The sequence below is a fragment of the Bemisia tabaci genome, chromosome 5, assembly GCF_918797505.1.
Source record: "Bemisia tabaci chromosome 5, PGI_BMITA_v3".
NCBI classification, from domain to species: domain Eukaryota; kingdom Metazoa; phylum Arthropoda; class Insecta; order Hemiptera; family Aleyrodidae; genus Bemisia; species Bemisia tabaci.
Window position 1 is genome coordinate 35,146,185 of NC_092797.1, and position 18,512 is coordinate 35,164,696.

Genomic DNA, 18,512 nt, shown 5'->3' on the forward strand with positions numbered 1-18,512 from the left:
TTGAGGATTAAAATTTGATCGATTTGATTTAAGAAGAGAGAAATACTCAATGGTACTGGAGAATAAGAGAAAACCTGCGTAAATAAAATGGACAAAAAGTCTGACAGCTGAGCAATGCTATTATTGCGTCGCTGAGTCCAAAAATGACATCTATTTCTTTTTATTTTTTGACCTCCTTTTTGTAACCAACGTCTATTAAAGAACCCAAATTTTATAAAACCCATTAAACTAGACAACTGGTTCTCATACCTAACACTGGACCAAAGAGCAAGGGTTTCTAAATTTGCAAAATACGCTGCAGGCCAAAGATATGTCGCATGATTTCCCCCTGAATTTTCAAAATGGTAAAAATAAAGTTACAGTTTTTTGGCCATTAACTAAAGGGAAATCCTTCTTTATATTTTGGATTATCGTTTAGAAATATTGTTTGGTTTCCGCCAGAAAAGTGGCATTTGCTTATGTTCTTGAATGAAACAACCTTCCTTCTGAAAGGCTCATCCCAATTTTCTTTTATTAACAGGAAATAGTACAATAAAATTAGGGAAAAAGGCTGAAATGTCATGTTTCTCCCCAGTCGCACACCAAGATAGTTATCTTACTTAAACGCACACAATACTTGATCATTTCTTCTTCTTCTTTTTTTTAGGACAAGGCAAAGGTTCAATTTACATAGTATACAGGTTTTTACAGAGTAATGCATTGCATTTAGCTTGAAATGGCAAATTTCTTGGTCACAAGCTTCTGCAGTCACATTTATCCACACATTTCTGTTTTTCAAAAGTTCTCGCCAGCAGCGCCAAGTTCTAATTACTGCGCCACCATTTGTTTTTATTCACTCAGTGCATGTTGGTGCTCACAAAAGCTGTCGATTGTTAAGTTTCCCAGAAATCTGCCCGAAAAGATTAGTGTTGTGGCTTTTTTAATTATCACGTTTGTACCTGCAATTAATTAACCTCTATTTTACCTAATGACGTAGGAATTCATTCATTATGGCCATCTATGTGCTCTAGCAAAAACTTCTAGACCTTTCCAAAAAATTTCTTCTCCATTGCTATAAAAAATATGGCTACTGCTATCTTTAGATGACGTCCTGCTACTAGATGAACCTTAGCAGTGGTTTAGCATACATTCTTGTGGAATAAAGAATGACTCGTGAACAATTGAAGTCAATATCTCCTTGAGGATTGATCTGACACAAAACAGATAAAGACCTTTTCGAAAAATCGCGATGGTCGATTTTTTGCCTGTAGTAGAAGACTTCAAGACTCCAGTTTAAGAACTGCCCTCTTAGTTGTATGCTTTTTAGAAAAGTTTTAAAGATATAGTCATACAAACCTCTGCTCTAACTATTTTTTCCATTATTGAAAGTAAAGTTTCGTCCAGGGTACATTTTTGAACACCTTCAAACCATTCTGTTCGATGCTCGTTGGCTTTTTTCAGTGAGATATCCAAGTTATTGTAAGTCTTTTCAGCAGCTAAATTCTATGAAAAAAGAGGAAGAAAGATTAGAGGGGGTAAAAATCAAGTATTAGATCAATTATGAGGAGAACCTAGGACAGATAAAGACGGCTGAGTAGCTTATGGACAAGTAGAATTGCTACATCAAAGATAAATCTTATATCAAGTTAAGTTTTAAGATTAATTTGGTTCAGAGGAGAAAATTTCTGGGGGGTCACACAGTTACCTCCCAGAATTTTGCATTTTTTCCACTTAATCCATCTCCCTTTAAATACTCGACCACCTCTTCAGATCAGAGTTTTAATTGTTAGTGGCTGCAATTTCTACAGAAAGCTTAAAACATATTTTTGACACATGTATTTAATTTGATGTATTGAAAAAATGAGCCACTTGTTTCATGAGAAAGTAATTATTATTCACATATTGCTTAGAAAAAATAATAAAGGAAAAGTGTATTTTCTGCAAGACATACATTCTTAATTTTGTTGAAAATGATCCAGGCCTCATCTTTTTCCCAGATGCCCTTTCTATAAATCACAGTTGAGAATCTTTTTTATACCTTCATAAAGTGGCAGCAGCCTTCTGAATATATAACTTTCCATCTAATTTCAGTTTTTTCATTTTTCAGATGATTCAATGAAAATTAATACTATGAATAAAGAACAGAACTTACAATCACATCGAATTTTGCAAAAATATCTACAAGACGTCCTTGGGGGTCAACCATGGGTAAAGCAGAAACACGTCTTTCGACGAATTTTTTTAGTGCTAAAATAATGGAGGTTTCCTCTGCAACTGTCTCGACATTTTCAAAAGTGCCAATTTTCAATTCACGTAACGTTTTGAAGAGATAACTAGGTTTTGGTAGGTCATGTATCTGCAAAAAAATTCAAAAGTTGGTGAGAGTGATCAATTTTTACCTTTCATGAGAAATATTTTTCATGATTAGAAACAAAGAGTGTGATTTCATGATTAGAAACAAAGAGTTAGATTTCATGATTAGAAACAAAGAGTGTGACAGTGCTTTAGAATTGAGATTAGAATTAACAATAATGCACTTGATTATAATGTGTTTTGCTGTTGAAAGTGTCACAAGATTCTCCTTAAATTCTTTCATTACCACAAACGCAGTATCTGCGTTTACTGTAAACATATTCTTCCTGTAGCATTTCTGCCATTACTTAGCAATCTCCACGGAAAACTTTGAATCATCAAGACTTTGGTTTAATGTGACATTTTTATGCACTTTCATGGCAAAAAATAATTGTGAAAAACGCTTTGCAACAACAGTGCTGATACTCAATATCCAGTTTTCCCATAAGAGAGTTCCAAAAAAGTCCACCTCTTCATGTATTGCAATGCTTATTCTTTAGGGTCTCACTTAAAAATACCATTCGGAGTTCATGAGACAACACTGTTGGAGGAACTTGATACTTTCCTTGAAAATTAGAAATAAAAATTTTAACAAATCAATTAAAACTATCTCAGCAAATAATACTTACATATAGGAACAAAAACCGCAAAATTCTTTTGTGAGTTAAAATGTAGAGGACATTACCAGTCACTGGATCAATTACTGGCAATCGATGTATCCTATTGTGGATCAATGTTTTAATGGCATCATATAAGGAACAGTCTGGACCAATACTCACAAGGGTTCTTTCTTGCCCCTGTAATACTATAAAAAATTCAATAATTTATAAGGTGATCACAAACATTTTACAGCAAAAAACAAAAAGAAAGTTGGTGAAACAAATATCGAGGGCTAAGGAAAATACCGCTAAACTGGAATTTTGGCGAAAATCAGTTGGCAACTTTGTCGCATTCTAAAGTATAAAATAAGCACACTGATGTTTTTTGTTTTCTCCAATTCTGCATGGAAGTGCTGTAGTGACACTGTAATAAATAAAAAAAATTGCAAATCTAACTTCGAAATAAAAAAATAGTGATTTTTTTTCTTTGTCCTGCAAAATCGTCAGTTTGCAGATAGGTGGTATTGTTCTTTAGCCATCAATATGGCGAAAAATGCGAGTTGCAAAAGACATCAAATTAAATAATAACTAAAAGCTGACTTTGAATTCTTCAGTTTTCTGTGCAAGGTCTTTTCAAAGAAAAAAGGAAAGAACAACATTCAGCGACTTCGACGGTAAATTGTACCCTGAATCATATAGTAGAGACTGAGTTTTTAATACTCTCAAAAAAAACTTACAGGCTACACACTTGTACAAATCTTATGATATTGAATTAGGAGCTGCATGGGTTGATGAAAAACATGGGACAAGTATAGCTTGATAAGAAGAACAAGAAATTTTAGATCAACTGGAGGGGTCAAAAGGAAATCGAACCTTACAGACTGGATATTAATTGATATAATGGAGACAAGACGTGTAAGCTTGCAAAACTACTCAGTTTGTGCAACTTCGTACATAATTCGTAACACACCAAAGAAACAGACATGATAATACTCCAGAGCAGGAGGAAGACTAGGTAAAAATGGGGTTCTTACCTCTCCAAGTATCTATTTTGTGTTCTTCTAGTTCATCAATGGTTTTTGAGGATGTTGTGTAGTACATTTGCAAAATTTTAATGAAGTCGGTTATGGTAAGCATTCCAACAAACTCTTGCTTCTGGCTATCCCACAGAGGAGCAGCTCTTACACCTGCAAGAATTCATAAATGTTTCAGAACAACATTCGTTCAAAATCTTACAAAAGAAAGAGCGTCAATGTAATTTTTTAAAATTTCAAGGATTTTTTTCATTGTATCAGCATTAATACAAACATTATATCTACCATGTTGAAAGGTTCAATACATGACAATTAACTTAACTCCCCCCCCCCCCCCCCAGAGCACAAATATCACAAATCACAATATCTGGCACAATTATCTATTCAAGAGAGATGTCTTTAATTCAAAAAGTCAAAGAATTTACATATTACTTCTCAAATTTGGCACAAGCTTATATTCCTAAATCATTTTAAATCATCTACTGAACATCATGTATTTTAATACCTTGTTAACAAAGAGAATGTGTTGTATGGTATTCTTTTCCAGATATTTGTCAAGATTTTAATTGATACATGTGTTTCATTGATACTTTTTTATAATGAATGGTTTTTAACAAATTCATAACTATCCTCTTTGATCCTTTTTTCCTGGCTGCAAGAGGCACTTCGTAGATTTTAATTGAGGAGCAGAAAATCCCATCCTCTTTCTTTACTTCTCCATTGATGAAACGGTTAGAGCTTCAAAGACAAAGTTTCATTAATTTCAAAGCTTTAGAACTATGCTACATGTTTTTCCTCTAGAACCAGAATTTGGGGGATCTAAATGATTGCACAGTTAATGGTGACCTTAGAATTAACTGTTTGAAACAGTGTCAAAAAGAAAGAAAAAAGTTAAATTTTAAAAAAAATATGAATATACACATGCGGACTGAGATGGGAACAAGTTCTGACTAAGAAAAGAGAGGTATGTTATAGTTCGTGGTTTTACCCAATTATACAGGGTGTTTCAGACCACCCGTACCAGGCCTTTTTCTCGGTTGGTTTAGGTCGTACGAAGTCGGAGACCGCGGGGATGAATAGAGAATTGACCCCAAGGAATCCGAATTTCGTGGTCCCGAAACCCCACCACCGCCCCTTGGGGGGTAAAGGGGGGGTCACGATGCTAAAAGTCACGGTTCCCGACCGAATTGCGGATAGATCGCATCAGAATTGAAAAGCACGAAAAATTTCACGTGGAATTGACCCCTAAAAATCCAAAATTGGACCATCCAAGGCCCAAAAATGACCCCCTAAAGAGGGGGCCAGTACCCCCCTCCATAATTTCTCTTTGGTCTCAAAATTGACGTAGATTCTCCAGAAAAAGACAGTTTCCCAGGTAATCGACCTCGAGAAATCCAAATTTCATGGTCCCGAAGCTCCTCTAGCTCCCCCTGGGGGGTAAACGGGGGGGCCCAATTTTAAAAATCGGGGCTCCTTTCCGAATCGCAAATTGATTGCATCCAAATTGAGGAGCAGAACACATTTACATCTTTGGTGACTCCTAAGAGTTCTAATTGACCCCCCTGAATGGCAGAAAGTAACCCCTTGAGGAAGGGGGCCTCGCCCTCGCCAAAAATTTCTCAGGATTCCTCTTTGGTCGCAAAATTGACGTCGATTCTCCAGAAAAGGACGATTTCCCATGTAATCGACCCCGAGGACTCTAAATTTCATGTTCCCTGAGCTCCTCGGGGTCAACTACATGGGAGACCGTCTTTTTCTGGAGAATCGACGTCAATTTTGCGACCAAAGAGGAATCTTGAGAAATTTTTGGCGGGGGCGAAGCCCCCCTCCTCAGGGAGTTACTTTCTGCCATTCAGGGGGTCTATTAGAACTCTTAGGAGTCACCAAAGATGTAAATGTGTTCTGCTCCTCAATTTGGATGCAATCAATTTGCGATTCGGAAAGGAGCCCCGATTTTTAAAATTGGGCCCCCCCCCCCGTTTATCCCCCAAGGGGGGCTAGAGGAGCTTCGGGACCATGAAATTTGGATTTCTCGAGGTCGATTACTTGGGAAATTGTCTTTTTCTGGAGAATCTACGTCAATTTTGAGACCAAAGAGAAATTATGGAGGGGGGTACTGGCCGACTGGCCCCCTCTTTAGGGGGTCATATTTGGGCCTTGGATGGTCCGATTTTGGATTTTTAGGGGTCAATTCCACGTGAAATTTTTCGTGCTTTTCAATTCTGATGCGATCTATCCGCAATTCGGTCGGGAACCGTGACTTTTAGCATCGTGACCCCCCCTTTACCCCCCAAGGGGCGGTGGTGGGGTTTCGGGACCACGAAATTCGGATTCCTTGGGGTCAATTCCCTATTCATCCCCGCGGTCTCCGACTTCGCACGACCTAAACCAACCGAGAAAAAGGCCTGGTACGGGTGGTCTGAAACACCCTGTACATTCTAACAACTTACCATTATAGACGAGAGCAAAAAAAGCTTTCTTCACAAATAACTGAGTGTCAAAAACTACTAGTTTTGCGCTTGTTGGAATCAGATCGTAACACTTGTGGAATTTGAAAAACTTAACAAAAATTTGACTTTCATCTTTTTCTGAAACAAAAAACAAAACACAAGACAATAATTAGAAAAAGCAAAATAATAGGATCGTTAGTAAACTTAACAATACTGAAGTACAAAGAAGATCAAGTTAGCAGAGTTGCACTTTTTTAGGAACAGTTAGGTATCATAGATACAGAGTTACCACAGAATTTAGGAAATGAAATTTCCTCCCACATTTTCCTGATTGCCCTGAAAAATTTTGGTAAAATTCCCTGACGTGTGACAATATGCCGAATGGTTACAAATCACCTATACTAACTCCAAACACGGAAGATTTTTTGTTTAAAATGCTCAACACATTTTAGAGAGCAAATGAAGGTGATATTAAAATTTTCACCTGATGTTTTCGTCATTTTCCCTGAAATTTCCATCATTTTTCCTGACAGATCCCGGTTTTGTGGAAATTGTAAATTCCCTGACCCTTATCACTTTCCCCTGATGGTGGAAACTCTGCAACTACTACAAGCAATCAGCCGAATATTTTTTAACCAAATTCTCGAGAAAGGATGGTTCTCTCTTCAGAAAATATACTTCATAAAAATAAAATTAATAAAAAAAAAGAAAGGATAAATTATTTATCTTTATCTGCAGTTGGGCGAATTCACTATACATATAACTGGAATAGCAACAAATTTAAAAACCCTCATAAATTTTCTTCATGATTTGACGAAAATTCTTTGCACTTTGCAAAATCAAACATGCACCCTTCAATAATTAATTTCGATAATGTTTTCAGGAAAAACTCAGCGACGTTGCAATACGTTTGTGCCCCTACTACGGTTTTCACCCCTTTATTTTTCGACGAAGGTTTCCAAGGTAAAAGCTCCTTCGGGTGGCGGATACAGCGGCGAGACACAATGGATCGAGTTAACGGGAGAGGTCGGACGAAATTTGGAAACTTTAAAAGCTCATAACTCCGTCCATACAGAACTTGAGGTTTTAGAGGCGGTTCCAATGGTTTCCTCCTAAAATTTTCTATAAAAAGCATCCCTTAGGATTAAAACGAAGACGAGATAAGCGTAAAATTTTACAATTTTTGTCAAAGATTTCATGTCCGACCTCTTCAAAAGACTCGTTCCACTGAGCGACGAGGACATGACGCGATCACTGCCGTGCTAAGGTAAAACGCCGTATGAGCATTCGAATGTTGCCAAGTTGCCTCTCAGAAAATATTAATTTCTTTGGACAGTTATGCATATTTTTCCTTGAAATTTTCAGGAACTTTAGATCAAATCACGAACAAAATTCTTGAAAAAATTTGAGGTCAAAAGTTTATAAATATTCCCGAAAATTCGAGATTTCTCGAAAGAGATGTGGCAACGCCTGAAGGCTCATACGGCGTTCTTCCTTAGCACGGTAGATCAGCAGACGACAAACGAAAGCGACACACAGCCTGTGCTCGATTCCTCGGAGAGCGATCAATCAAAGGCGGCAGAATTCCGCCAACTGGACGCGTTTATGCTAAAAGGAACTAAGTGAATAGGGATTGCGTGCGACTTAGTTCCTTTCAGCACGAACACGTCCAACTATGCGAGAGATTAATCTTCGACTTTTGACACCTTTTCACTAAAATACAGTCATTGGATCCCGCGACGGGGCGAGCAAGTGACATTAAGTCCAGGGAGCATGCAGCTTAATTAGCGTGCATACTTTTTTACATTCAGCTCCGCACGCCGTCGTTAAGCTCATCCTCAATTTGTTTTACTAAATGCATTCGAGACATTTTCAGAGCAAGCCTTCCTTTGATTAGAGCGCTTTGATTCATGCCGCGCCCGTTGAAGGATCTCGAATTCGGACGAGAGTTGAAATTTCTTTGAGGTGAATCCAGGATGATTTCGGTGAACTGCAGGCACGTGTGCCTCGGTTTGCGACATTGCAGACTTCCTGCCATACTTGATTATCTAGATAAGAGATTATACAGTAAATGAGGAGCTTGGAGGAAAAGTGAGATAGCGGTAGATCAGCAGACGACAAACGAAAGCGACACACAGCCTGTGCTCGATTCCTCGGAGAGCGATCAATCAAAGGCGGCAGAATTCCGTCATCTGGACGCGTTTATGCTAAAAGGAACTAAGTGCATAGGGATCGCGAGCGACATAGTTCCTTTCAGCACGAACACGTCCAACTATGCGAAATATATATATATATTTACTATATTTTGAAACATTAAGATGTTAATGATTTCAAATAGAACTAGTCTTAATGCATATTCTGCGAAAAATTTGCTCCCAAATTCCGATTTTTGAGCATCAAAAAGTCAGTTTGAAATTTCTTTCCGCCATAAGGCTCCTTGTAATTTCGAAACTTCAAACGGGTGTTTCTTGAAATAGGAAAAACTGCACTTTTGCGCCTTGTCCTCCAAGCTCTTCAAATAAAATAACCAACATTTTGTGGTGATACGGAAAGTAGAGCACGACGTAACCTAAACACGCGGTAAATATGTTTTGGTTACCTAGTTTTTCTTTGAGTTACATTGATCAGATCTTGGAAAAATTTAATCAATTCTTAATTTAATTCTACAAATGTGTAACCTCGGTACAAAATGGCGCGAGCCGCCAGGATCGAATCTGGATCGCAATTGCGATATTCCGATGTGCTAGCCACTCGCAAGTCGCAATCTTTGAGTGACATCGAGAGAAACTAGAGTACATTGGATCAGCAGGACAATTTCTTCAACCCTTGATTTTCCATGGAATCCACGCCAAATAAGTTTGCGCACTTTTAGACTGCGACAGAAGGTCGTTTGACGTCACTTTTACATGTTAAGTAGGTAAATGGGAAGAGCAAGATGACGAATCTCATATCACTGGCTCAAAGTGCGTTAACTTAGTTGACGTGGACTCTAGTAACTTACGATTTTAGTAGTTTAAACTAATTTGATCAATCGACCAGGTTCTTTTAGTTGATCTGGCCGAAAAAAAGTAGGTAAGTCACAGTAACCCAAAAAAGCATTAAACACAGAATTTTGAAAAAAAAAAAAGTGCTCCTAGAAGCCCAAAATATACGACAGTTCTATCGCCACCTTAAGGGAAGGATATGGCTTCAGAGAGAACGACTGGAACCCAAAAATACGAACAAAATGCATTAATAAAGCTCTATATAGCTTACGACGCGCAAAGGGTAGAACAAACCAGGGCGCCAACCGCCAGTAAAATGACGCAGACGGAGAAGACAAGAAATTTATTCCAAAAATGTTTTTTTGAAAAAAAAAAAGAAACGAAGAAAAAAACCTAACCAACGACAACAAGCTTGGATATTTTTCAAACGTCAGAGCCGACGGTGCGTGGACAATATATTTCCGTAATCGAGGAACTTGTATAGTGTTATACCGTTTCATCTGAGAGAACTGGTAAGGATGGACAACTTGAAACTAACCCTCACTTGCGTCATTCCACGACGTTTTGCTTGCGATAAACAACTGATTGAATATTCGAATTTTGAGATGACGCGGGGGGAAGGGAGTCATCTTCCCAAGCCATCATTTAATCAAGCTCTTATCTTGAGATGATCTAATCATAAGGCAAATTATAATTATAGTTTTTCTCATATATAAAAATCAGAAACTGCTATACATGGGACCACCAAGCGAGGTGATCCATCATGCCAAGGAAAAGCAGTGCGAGCGTTCGAATGTTAGCGAATCTCCTCAAGTAAAATATGAATTTTTTTTTTGTCCGAATGAACACCTTGAATTTGTCGAGGGGCTTTACTCGCAATTTACTCTAGCGTATCCAAAAATTTCGAGAAAAATATCAATAACTTTTCTCCAGTATACATATTTAGTCGGGAGGACTTTGGCAACACTCGAATTCTAGTAAAATAAGAATTTTACGGGAAAATTGTTCGAAAAAACTCCTTGAATTTTTCAAGGGGCTTAACTCACAATTTACTCTTGCGTATCCGAAAATTTCGAGAAAAATATCATTAACTTTTTTCCAGTATAAATATTTGATCGGGAGGAATTTGACAACACTCGAATTCTAGTAAAATAAGAATTTTATGGGAAAATTGTTCGAATAAACTCCTCGAATTTTTCAGGGAGTTTTAATCGCGATTTACTCTTGCAAATCCCAAAATTTCAAGAAAAAATATCAATAACGTTTCTTCAGTATAAATATTTGATCGGGAGGAATTTGACAACACTCGAATTCTGGTAAAATATGAATTTTTTGGGAAAATTGTCCGAGTAAACTCCTGGAATTTTTCGGGGGGTTTTAGTCGCATTCAATCTTGTACAGTGTTCGAAACTCACGGGCGCCAACGCGCCAAACGCGCCTAAGAAATCAGTCATGGCGCCTAAAAATGAAGGTTCTGCGCCAACGTGGCCCCTCAAAAATTGCCTCCCTCCCAAAAAAAAAAAAAATCCTAATTTTTCTTTTTGGTGATGTTTCAAAATTTCCCCCAATTACTGTTACTAGTTCAACTAAAACATCTTCCGTCTAACTTTTTACTAAATGCGCTGTGATATACAGGCAAAAAGTCAATCTGGCCCCTAAAATGTCTTCAATGGCCCCTAAAAATCGAGCTTGATGCACCACATGGCTCCTGAAACTGAAAGACGAGTTTCGAACGCTGTTCCTCCATATCTAAAAATTTCGAGAAAAAATATCAATAATTTTTCTCCAATATAAATATTTTATCGGGAGGAATTTGGCAACACTCGAATGTCCATATGATGTTTCTTCTCATCACCGCAGAGATCTGATCCTTCCTCGAATGCGACTCCGGGTCAAAACGTGACCTTAATCATAACTGTCATCAATAGTCTCTCGGGCGCCGATTTCTCGGGTAATTAATGCGACGAAAAAAGTTGAGCCGCGAAGCTGCTCTGGACATTAATTATCACGAAATCTCTGAGAACATAATTTATAGATTCATAAGTAGTGGATATGAATGCAACTTGGGAGAATCAATTATCAATCCTGGACATTCGAATAAACTGGGTGCGGGAGTAGCCGAGTGGTTTAATCTCTGTGTCAGCATGCATGCACCAAAAGAATGAAAGCACAAAAAACGTTGAATAGGTACGTACAAAGAGGGTTGATTAAATTGCATTTGAAACACACCTCGGTGGATAAACTCATAAAATAGCCTTGGAAAATATGGTTGAAATACGTATTGAATAAAAATAAAAACACGGCGGTGGACGAGGATTTTATTTCTCGTGGAGGGGGCATATTTTACGAATTTTTTATACATTTTCGCCTATTAATTAGTTATTTGTAGTGAATAAAAATAAAATGTAACGACAGACAAGAATTTTCATTTCTCACGGAGGGGGCTTGTTTAGCGAATGTTTTAAAACAATTTCGCATTTTAGTTTTGTCGCTCATTTTCCTCCCTAAATATTTTTTGATTTTTGAAGGGATCGAGCCCGAAACGAATTTATTTCCAATATGTTAACGCGCGCTATTCATCGCCTTGATTTTGATGGTGTACTCAACTTTCCGTTTCGAATACGGGTTTTTAAAATTTTAACTTTTACTTCATCCAAGAGAAAAATCTGATCTTTCAGCATGAATTTTCGATAGGAAATTTTTGGTAGAAATATTTAGCTGAATTTTACTAACACACAGCGGTTGGACAAAAACTTTAATAAAACAAATATAGGATAGAAAGTTTATAACGGCGCAGGACAAGATGCGACGTTTTCTGGTTTCTCCAGAGCACTATTCTACATATATATCAGAAAATTAGTTTTTGATCCTCTATACTGCGATAGAATATAACATGTACACGTACAGGTATAAAGACCGATAGGTAACCGAACGCGGGTGGATGCTTCGAAACTATATTTTGAGATTAGGAGCAACGATTTCTAGCCCATTCGTAAAAATACTCGTGTGAATATGGAAAGGAATGGTACTTACGTCGATTCTGAACTGAGCCAGATATTTCATTCTAAATTGCAAAATGCAGTCCAATTAATAAGTTTCATTCTTCGGGAAAATGGGTCTTTTTCGAGGGTAACATATCTCCTACAAAAATCCTCGGCGCGAGACTTGGTTCACAGACACGAATTCTCAATACTTAACGAAGAGGTCCCCTGTGCGATTGCCTTCGAATTAAGAAACACCGAAGCTGATGGTTTTATCGACCCGAGCAATTAAAAGATTATCATCGAAAAAATTCTTCGTGTTTTCACTATCAGTCATTTTGTTTCAAAACGACTGCGCGTCTCACATCGCACCGTAACTAGCATTTGGAGGTATTCTGCCGTGCTAAGGAAAAACGCCGTATGAGCCTTCAGGCGGTGCCAAGTTTCATTCGATAAAAACCGAATTCACTGGGCAAATTTTGAATACTTATTTCCAACATTTTCAGACAATTTTGTACGCAATTTACACTAAAATATCTGAAAATTTCAAAGAAAAATGTGCATATTTTTCGTCAAAAATACATGTTTTATCGAAGGAAATTTGGCAACTCTCGAATGTTCATACGGCGTTCTTCCTTAGCACGGCAGTATTACTGGCACTCATGCGACGCCTCGTTGCCACAATATCAATCTTACTGAGCTCAATTAGTTTGCAATCGCCAATAATTTCGACTGGAAAATTTCAATTTACTCGTAAATCGCAACGATACCTACAAAAGCACAAGAACGGGAAATTCCCAGAATTTTCCAAACTTTAGCTCAAGAATGACGACAAAAATAGTTCCTGAAGAACGAAGGATTTATGATTTACTGTAAATTTTCTTGAGAAGTACGATGGTATGCCACTGGTATCATTTAAGGTAAACATCTGATCTCGAAAATAAATTTCGAGAGTTCAGATCCTGAAAGAATGGTGGTCAAAATTTCAATTGTCAGAGTGCACTTTCGTAACTATGGTTAAAGTCTCAACCCACAGACAGGGTTGGTGACGGTTGGGTATCGCAGAGCGCCCTAAAACTCTGTAAAGGCGACTAATACAAACATAGATAAGGCTGATCATGCGGAGCAAGTGTGTAAAAGGTGCCCCGCGGATAACGTGGGGCAAATTTTGGCTCAGGAGCCTGTTCAACGTTCCTTTCATGCATGCTTCATCGTCTTCAAAACGTCGGGAAAATCGTACATTTTACCAAAAAACGGACCTTTTTCTGTTCGGCAAATCGGAAATTTAGCCCTGAAGCAAGAGAATAGAATCCCGCTAAAATGTAAGAGTTTAGGAACGTTTTGGACCCCTATGGGTATGCAGGAGCTAGAATTACAGAACTAGGCTCCCTCTGATTATTTAATAATCCACCACCATTACAGCCACAACGCAAAGGTATTTTGTTTTCGTTTGTTGGAAGTTAGAAGTGGAATCAATAAATATTAATTTAATTTTTTTTTAAAACATCGAGGACGCTACGTTTAATGAGACGAATTCATGTACGAGCGAATAGAATTCTCGCCTGCGAGTACGAGGGGGAAGATGTTCTGAGAAGGCTGAATGAAGACACGGAGTGCACTCCACAGAAACGGTATAAAAAATTGTTAATTGAACATTGAAAACGGGGAAGTTCAGTCTGTTGAATTGATGGGGCGCGAACGGAATGGAGGCGGTAAGTTCTGGGGGGAGGGGGGGAGGACGTCGAACTTGTCGCAAGGCGGCGACAAACTCGAAGCGCCCAGCGTACGACTATTTCGACATGCGATGCAGCTAAATTAAAACCGGGAGATGGATCTACATGTATGCATTAACAAATTAGTCTAGAACAGATGTGCACTGTGCACTGATGATCTGCACGGCTCATGGACGACTGTCAGTGGAAATGAACATGATTCGATGGCCGATTACGATCTAATCCTTCAACATATTTTGAAAATTCTTGATCATAACATACACGGGGTGATCCAGTGTTAAACGGCTACACTGCAGGAGCCTGTTCTGTGGGTCAAAATAAAACTTTTTAAGTGTATTCAGTTTTTCTTTCAAAAGTGCCCCCAGTCGGAGCTACAGCCCCCCTTTCGTCGCCACATTATTTTTAGTCCTATTTTCCTTTTTTTCTTTTTACCGAAAAAAAAACCACGGTCCCTGATTCTAAATCGTAGCTATCAGGATAGTTATTTTGGTTTTTAATGGGGAAAATTAGAAGGGAGTCATAAATAATAACGCGTCGTCTAAGTGTCGCAGCAATTTTAGCGTTCGTCCCGCCAGCGAAGGTCGGCTGGGCGGTGAAGACATCTTCGCAGTTTGGCGCGCCTTCAATCCGGAGGAGCTGCAACATGCTTACACTCGTGGTCAAATAGTTGTATGTCACGCCTGCCGTAAACGAACTCAAATATCGATGCTTCCTCGCGAAAAGGAGCTTATTTACCTTGATTGCAACGTTGCAAACCACAGTTAATGCTTCAATTTCAATCAATATAGTTTAAAAGATACGCACAGATTTTCTTTAAAAATTTACAATAATTTTACGAACGATTTTAATTGAAATCACGGGAAATTTGGTCGCGACATTTACCATTATTTACCTGGATTGCAACGTTGCAAACCACAGTTAATGCTTCAATTTCAATCAATATATTTAAAAGATACGCACAGATTTTCTTTAAAAATTTACAATAATATTACGAACGATTTTAATTGAAATCACGGGAAACGGAATGTAAATCGTTTTCCCTGAATTTTGGCAACGGTTGTGAACCAAATCTCATGCGAATTTGTGTTTTCCTGTACATATATGCCCTGAATTCATAAATGATCTAAAAAAAATCGAAATCTCAATTTAAATGGGGGGGTTTGGGGGTGTTTCGGCTCCTGCAGTCAGGGCGTTTAACCCTGGTTCACCCTGTACATTTTCATTGAAAAAATACTTGTAAAAAATGCGACACAGGCCATTACTGACAGCATTTACAGAGATTTAAACCTGTAAACTTTTACACCGACGGAATACAGAGAGAAGGAGGCAGCGAGGTCTCACACAAATATGCAAAGATTCCCAAGGAATAGATCTCTAGGAAGGGTGAGAAGTTCAGCACCAAAACATATAATTGTTTTTCAAATTTTCACGCAGAATACGGTTGAAATATGAAAAATCAATAACTCTGGTGAATTCCACCAATTTTTAAAACAGTTGCCGAATGAATTATCCAATGTAATTCCTCGAGGTGTTGACCGAGCGCTGCCCTGGACTATTAATTTGTTAGAAACAGAGCGCCCTCGCGTAGTGTCGAATGCGACGAACACGAAACGCATTTATTCGAAAGGCGTGGATGCAACTATTCGAGCTCCACGGATGTCCGTGTTGCATACGCGCGGAAGTGAAGGCGTTTTGACTCTCCAGACACTCACTGCCTCACCCGCGGCCTGGCGCCTGCATCCTGCGGCACGGGCGCTACTGTATGATGATCTAAAGTGATAGAAAGCATTTTACTCTTCATTTTTTCATTTATTCCTTGTCTCCGTGGTACGTTTCATGGAATTTGTCCTAGGGAAAAATCTCACTTGCGAAGTTGGGAAAAAATTGAGTTGGTCAATACTAATCACAGTCCTTGTGGAGGCCTAGGAGCTACTCAGAGAGGAGAAGAAATTTCTTGTTTTCTTTAACTGGGAAAAAGCCTGGAAGCTTCATTCCTCCGATTCGAACTTGGGACAAATACCATGAAACGTCCTGTGGAAAAAGGACTACGCCTGCATGCAACCATTTGTGCCGAGAAGATATCTTTGTAGTATTTACGAAGAATTGAAAGCGCTCGGTCATTTTGGATCCTCGCAGTAAAGCCAGCCGTTAATTTGACAAGTTGTTGTATATCTATCAAGTACTTTAAAAAAGTAAAGGGGAAAAAAAGAAAAAAATTGGAAAAAAACTGGTTGAGAGCTAACATTAAAGCGAACCTGTGCGTTCACTTTCGAGAGAATTTTTTACACAGTAGGAAAGATAGTAGTGGAGGGTGTCTAAAGCATATTATCTCTGTTGGCGAGCTATTAGAGACATGTTTGCGGAAACCATAGAATCGGATATTCTGTCCAAACGGCGGGAATTCCGGGAAGGAATGCAAAGATGGTCGCCCACGGGCACATCCTTGGAGCAGAACTTGTGCTTTCTGGGAACTAATATTGTCGCCGCTTCACTTATCCGAAATATGATAGCAAGACAACGGACGGAACCCTTATACGCTCTGGACGTCCCGGCGCGGCACGGCGAAGGTATTTGTGAAGGGTGTGACTCGAGGGGAACCGCGAGGTCAAGTATGCGACAGGCGCGAGACGCGAGGTCACGAGGTCTCAAATGCGCGCAAAGATGCCTGTGAGTACCCTGCAATTCCGCAGGAAAAGAAGGGTTGAAATGGTGGAAGAGGGGAGGATTTACCGGCTGAACTTGATTTGAATCAGTGAGAATGAAAACTCACCAACTCGGGGTTTTCCCGATTTTCACACGGAAAAAGAGAGGTAGGAGTTGTTGGACGATATGTGCATTTCCAATTAATTGTGGTAGTGCCCTAATAAATTAGGTTACTACCACAATTAATTGGATACGCCCATGTCATCCAACAAATTGGGGTAGTACCACAAATTTGGGGAAAACCCGTTACACTTTTTTATCCGCGCACTTTCTTACGGTTTTTGCTTATGGACAGGCAATTAGGCACGCTAAGCCCTTGCTAGGGCCTTTAAAAAGTTTTTAAGTGGTTGTCATTCCACACTAAAAAACTGTTCCTGTATAGGAAAAGCTTCAGCCTCAACCTATAGGTCCCCCTTCCCTCGGAGAGAAGTCGTGAACTTATGTAGTGGTTTAATATTAGTATCCCTGTAAAGGGAACCCCTAAAAAAATTAGTAAGAAAAGATGTCTACAACTTACCTAAATCAGTAAGATCAACTTTTTCTAAAAATGGATCAGCAACAGGCAACTGAAACAAATAACAAAAGAGATATATTTTAAACGATAGTAAACAGAAGGTTGAAACGAATGAATCATGCACTCATTAAAAGAGGGATTTTCCGAAGCTTTTTACATTTAAAAAAATCAAACATTTCAAGGGCGTAAAGTAGATTCTCTAGAGAGCCACACGAAGACACGCTGAATGGAGGGACCAGTGAAAGAGTTGAGTTAGTAAGCGCGTGTGACAAACGTCATTTCAGGCAAAATATAGCAGGAATTCTACACTATTTCACGAGAAAGCATTATCTATAGTTGTTGGGTACAAAATACCAGGGTTTTATGCCAATTTCTAACCTTCAGAGTTTTTGTTAACCGTCCAAAACGTAACCACGCAAACATGCAGCATATGACACATACTACTGTCCTACAAAACCTGAAATGAATAAAGCCTTTTACGCATTTTTTTTTTTTTTTTTTTTTTTTTTTTTTTTTTTTTTAAGAGTTTAGTTTATGTAACCTTCCTAGGAAGTTTTACACACAGACGAAGGTAAAATTCGACGATTCCTAATCATAAGAACAATACTAAGGCCACGTCCGCACGAGCAACGGTACACGGAACTTTGCCGGAACAAGAGCGCGGAACCTTGCCGGAACAAGATAGCGGAACTTTACCGAAACAAGATAGCGGAACTTTACCGAAACAAGATCGCGATACCTTGCCGGAACAAGATCGCGGAACCTTGCCGGAACAAGATCGCGGAACCTTGCCGGAACAAGATTGTGGAACATTACCAAGGTAAGATCGCGAAACTTTACCAGGCTAATTGTGAGATCGCGGAACTTTCAGTTGCGCATCGTTTTTCGCCCCTTTTCTGTGTGCAGGCCGGAATAATATCTGAGGAAGGTTCCGGAGACTCTGGTCAAGGCCTAAGAGACTTTCGGATAAAAATTGACAATTTTACGACGAACAGAGGATTCACTCAATACAACTTTCCACCAAAACGCCACAAGGTCCAATTTCCCGAAACATAATTTTTTGAGTTTCTACGGTAACACGACGGCGGTATTCGTCGGACGTTTCCATCGATCGAAACGGAAATTTTTCTTCCTGCGTGGGTGGGAGGTCGAGGGTCGAGCGAAGAGCAGCTGGGAGCGCGAG

At 38.9% G+C, this 18,512-nt stretch overlaps 1 protein-coding gene across 1 annotated transcript in view; it reads right to left on the reverse strand.

The window, feature by feature from the left end:
• Nucleotides 1–18,512, reverse strand: part of SNF4Agamma (SNF4/AMP-activated protein kinase gamma subunit) — a 192,270-nt gene that overhangs the window by 7,808 nt on the left and 165,950 nt on the right. The window contains exons 8-13 of the mRNA XM_019056809.2: nucleotides 17,333–17,381; nucleotides 6,415–6,552; nucleotides 3,965–4,117; nucleotides 2,961–3,136; nucleotides 2,132–2,335; nucleotides 1,336–1,482 (exon numbers count right to left, since the gene is read on the reverse strand). Of these exons, the coding sequence (XP_018912354.2) occupies nucleotides 1,336–1,482; nucleotides 2,132–2,335; nucleotides 2,961–3,136; nucleotides 3,965–4,117; nucleotides 6,415–6,552; nucleotides 17,333–17,381 (867 nt within the window). The remainder of the gene's footprint in view (nucleotides 1–1,335; nucleotides 1,483–2,131; nucleotides 2,336–2,960; nucleotides 3,137–3,964; nucleotides 4,118–6,414; nucleotides 6,553–17,332; nucleotides 17,382–18,512) is intronic.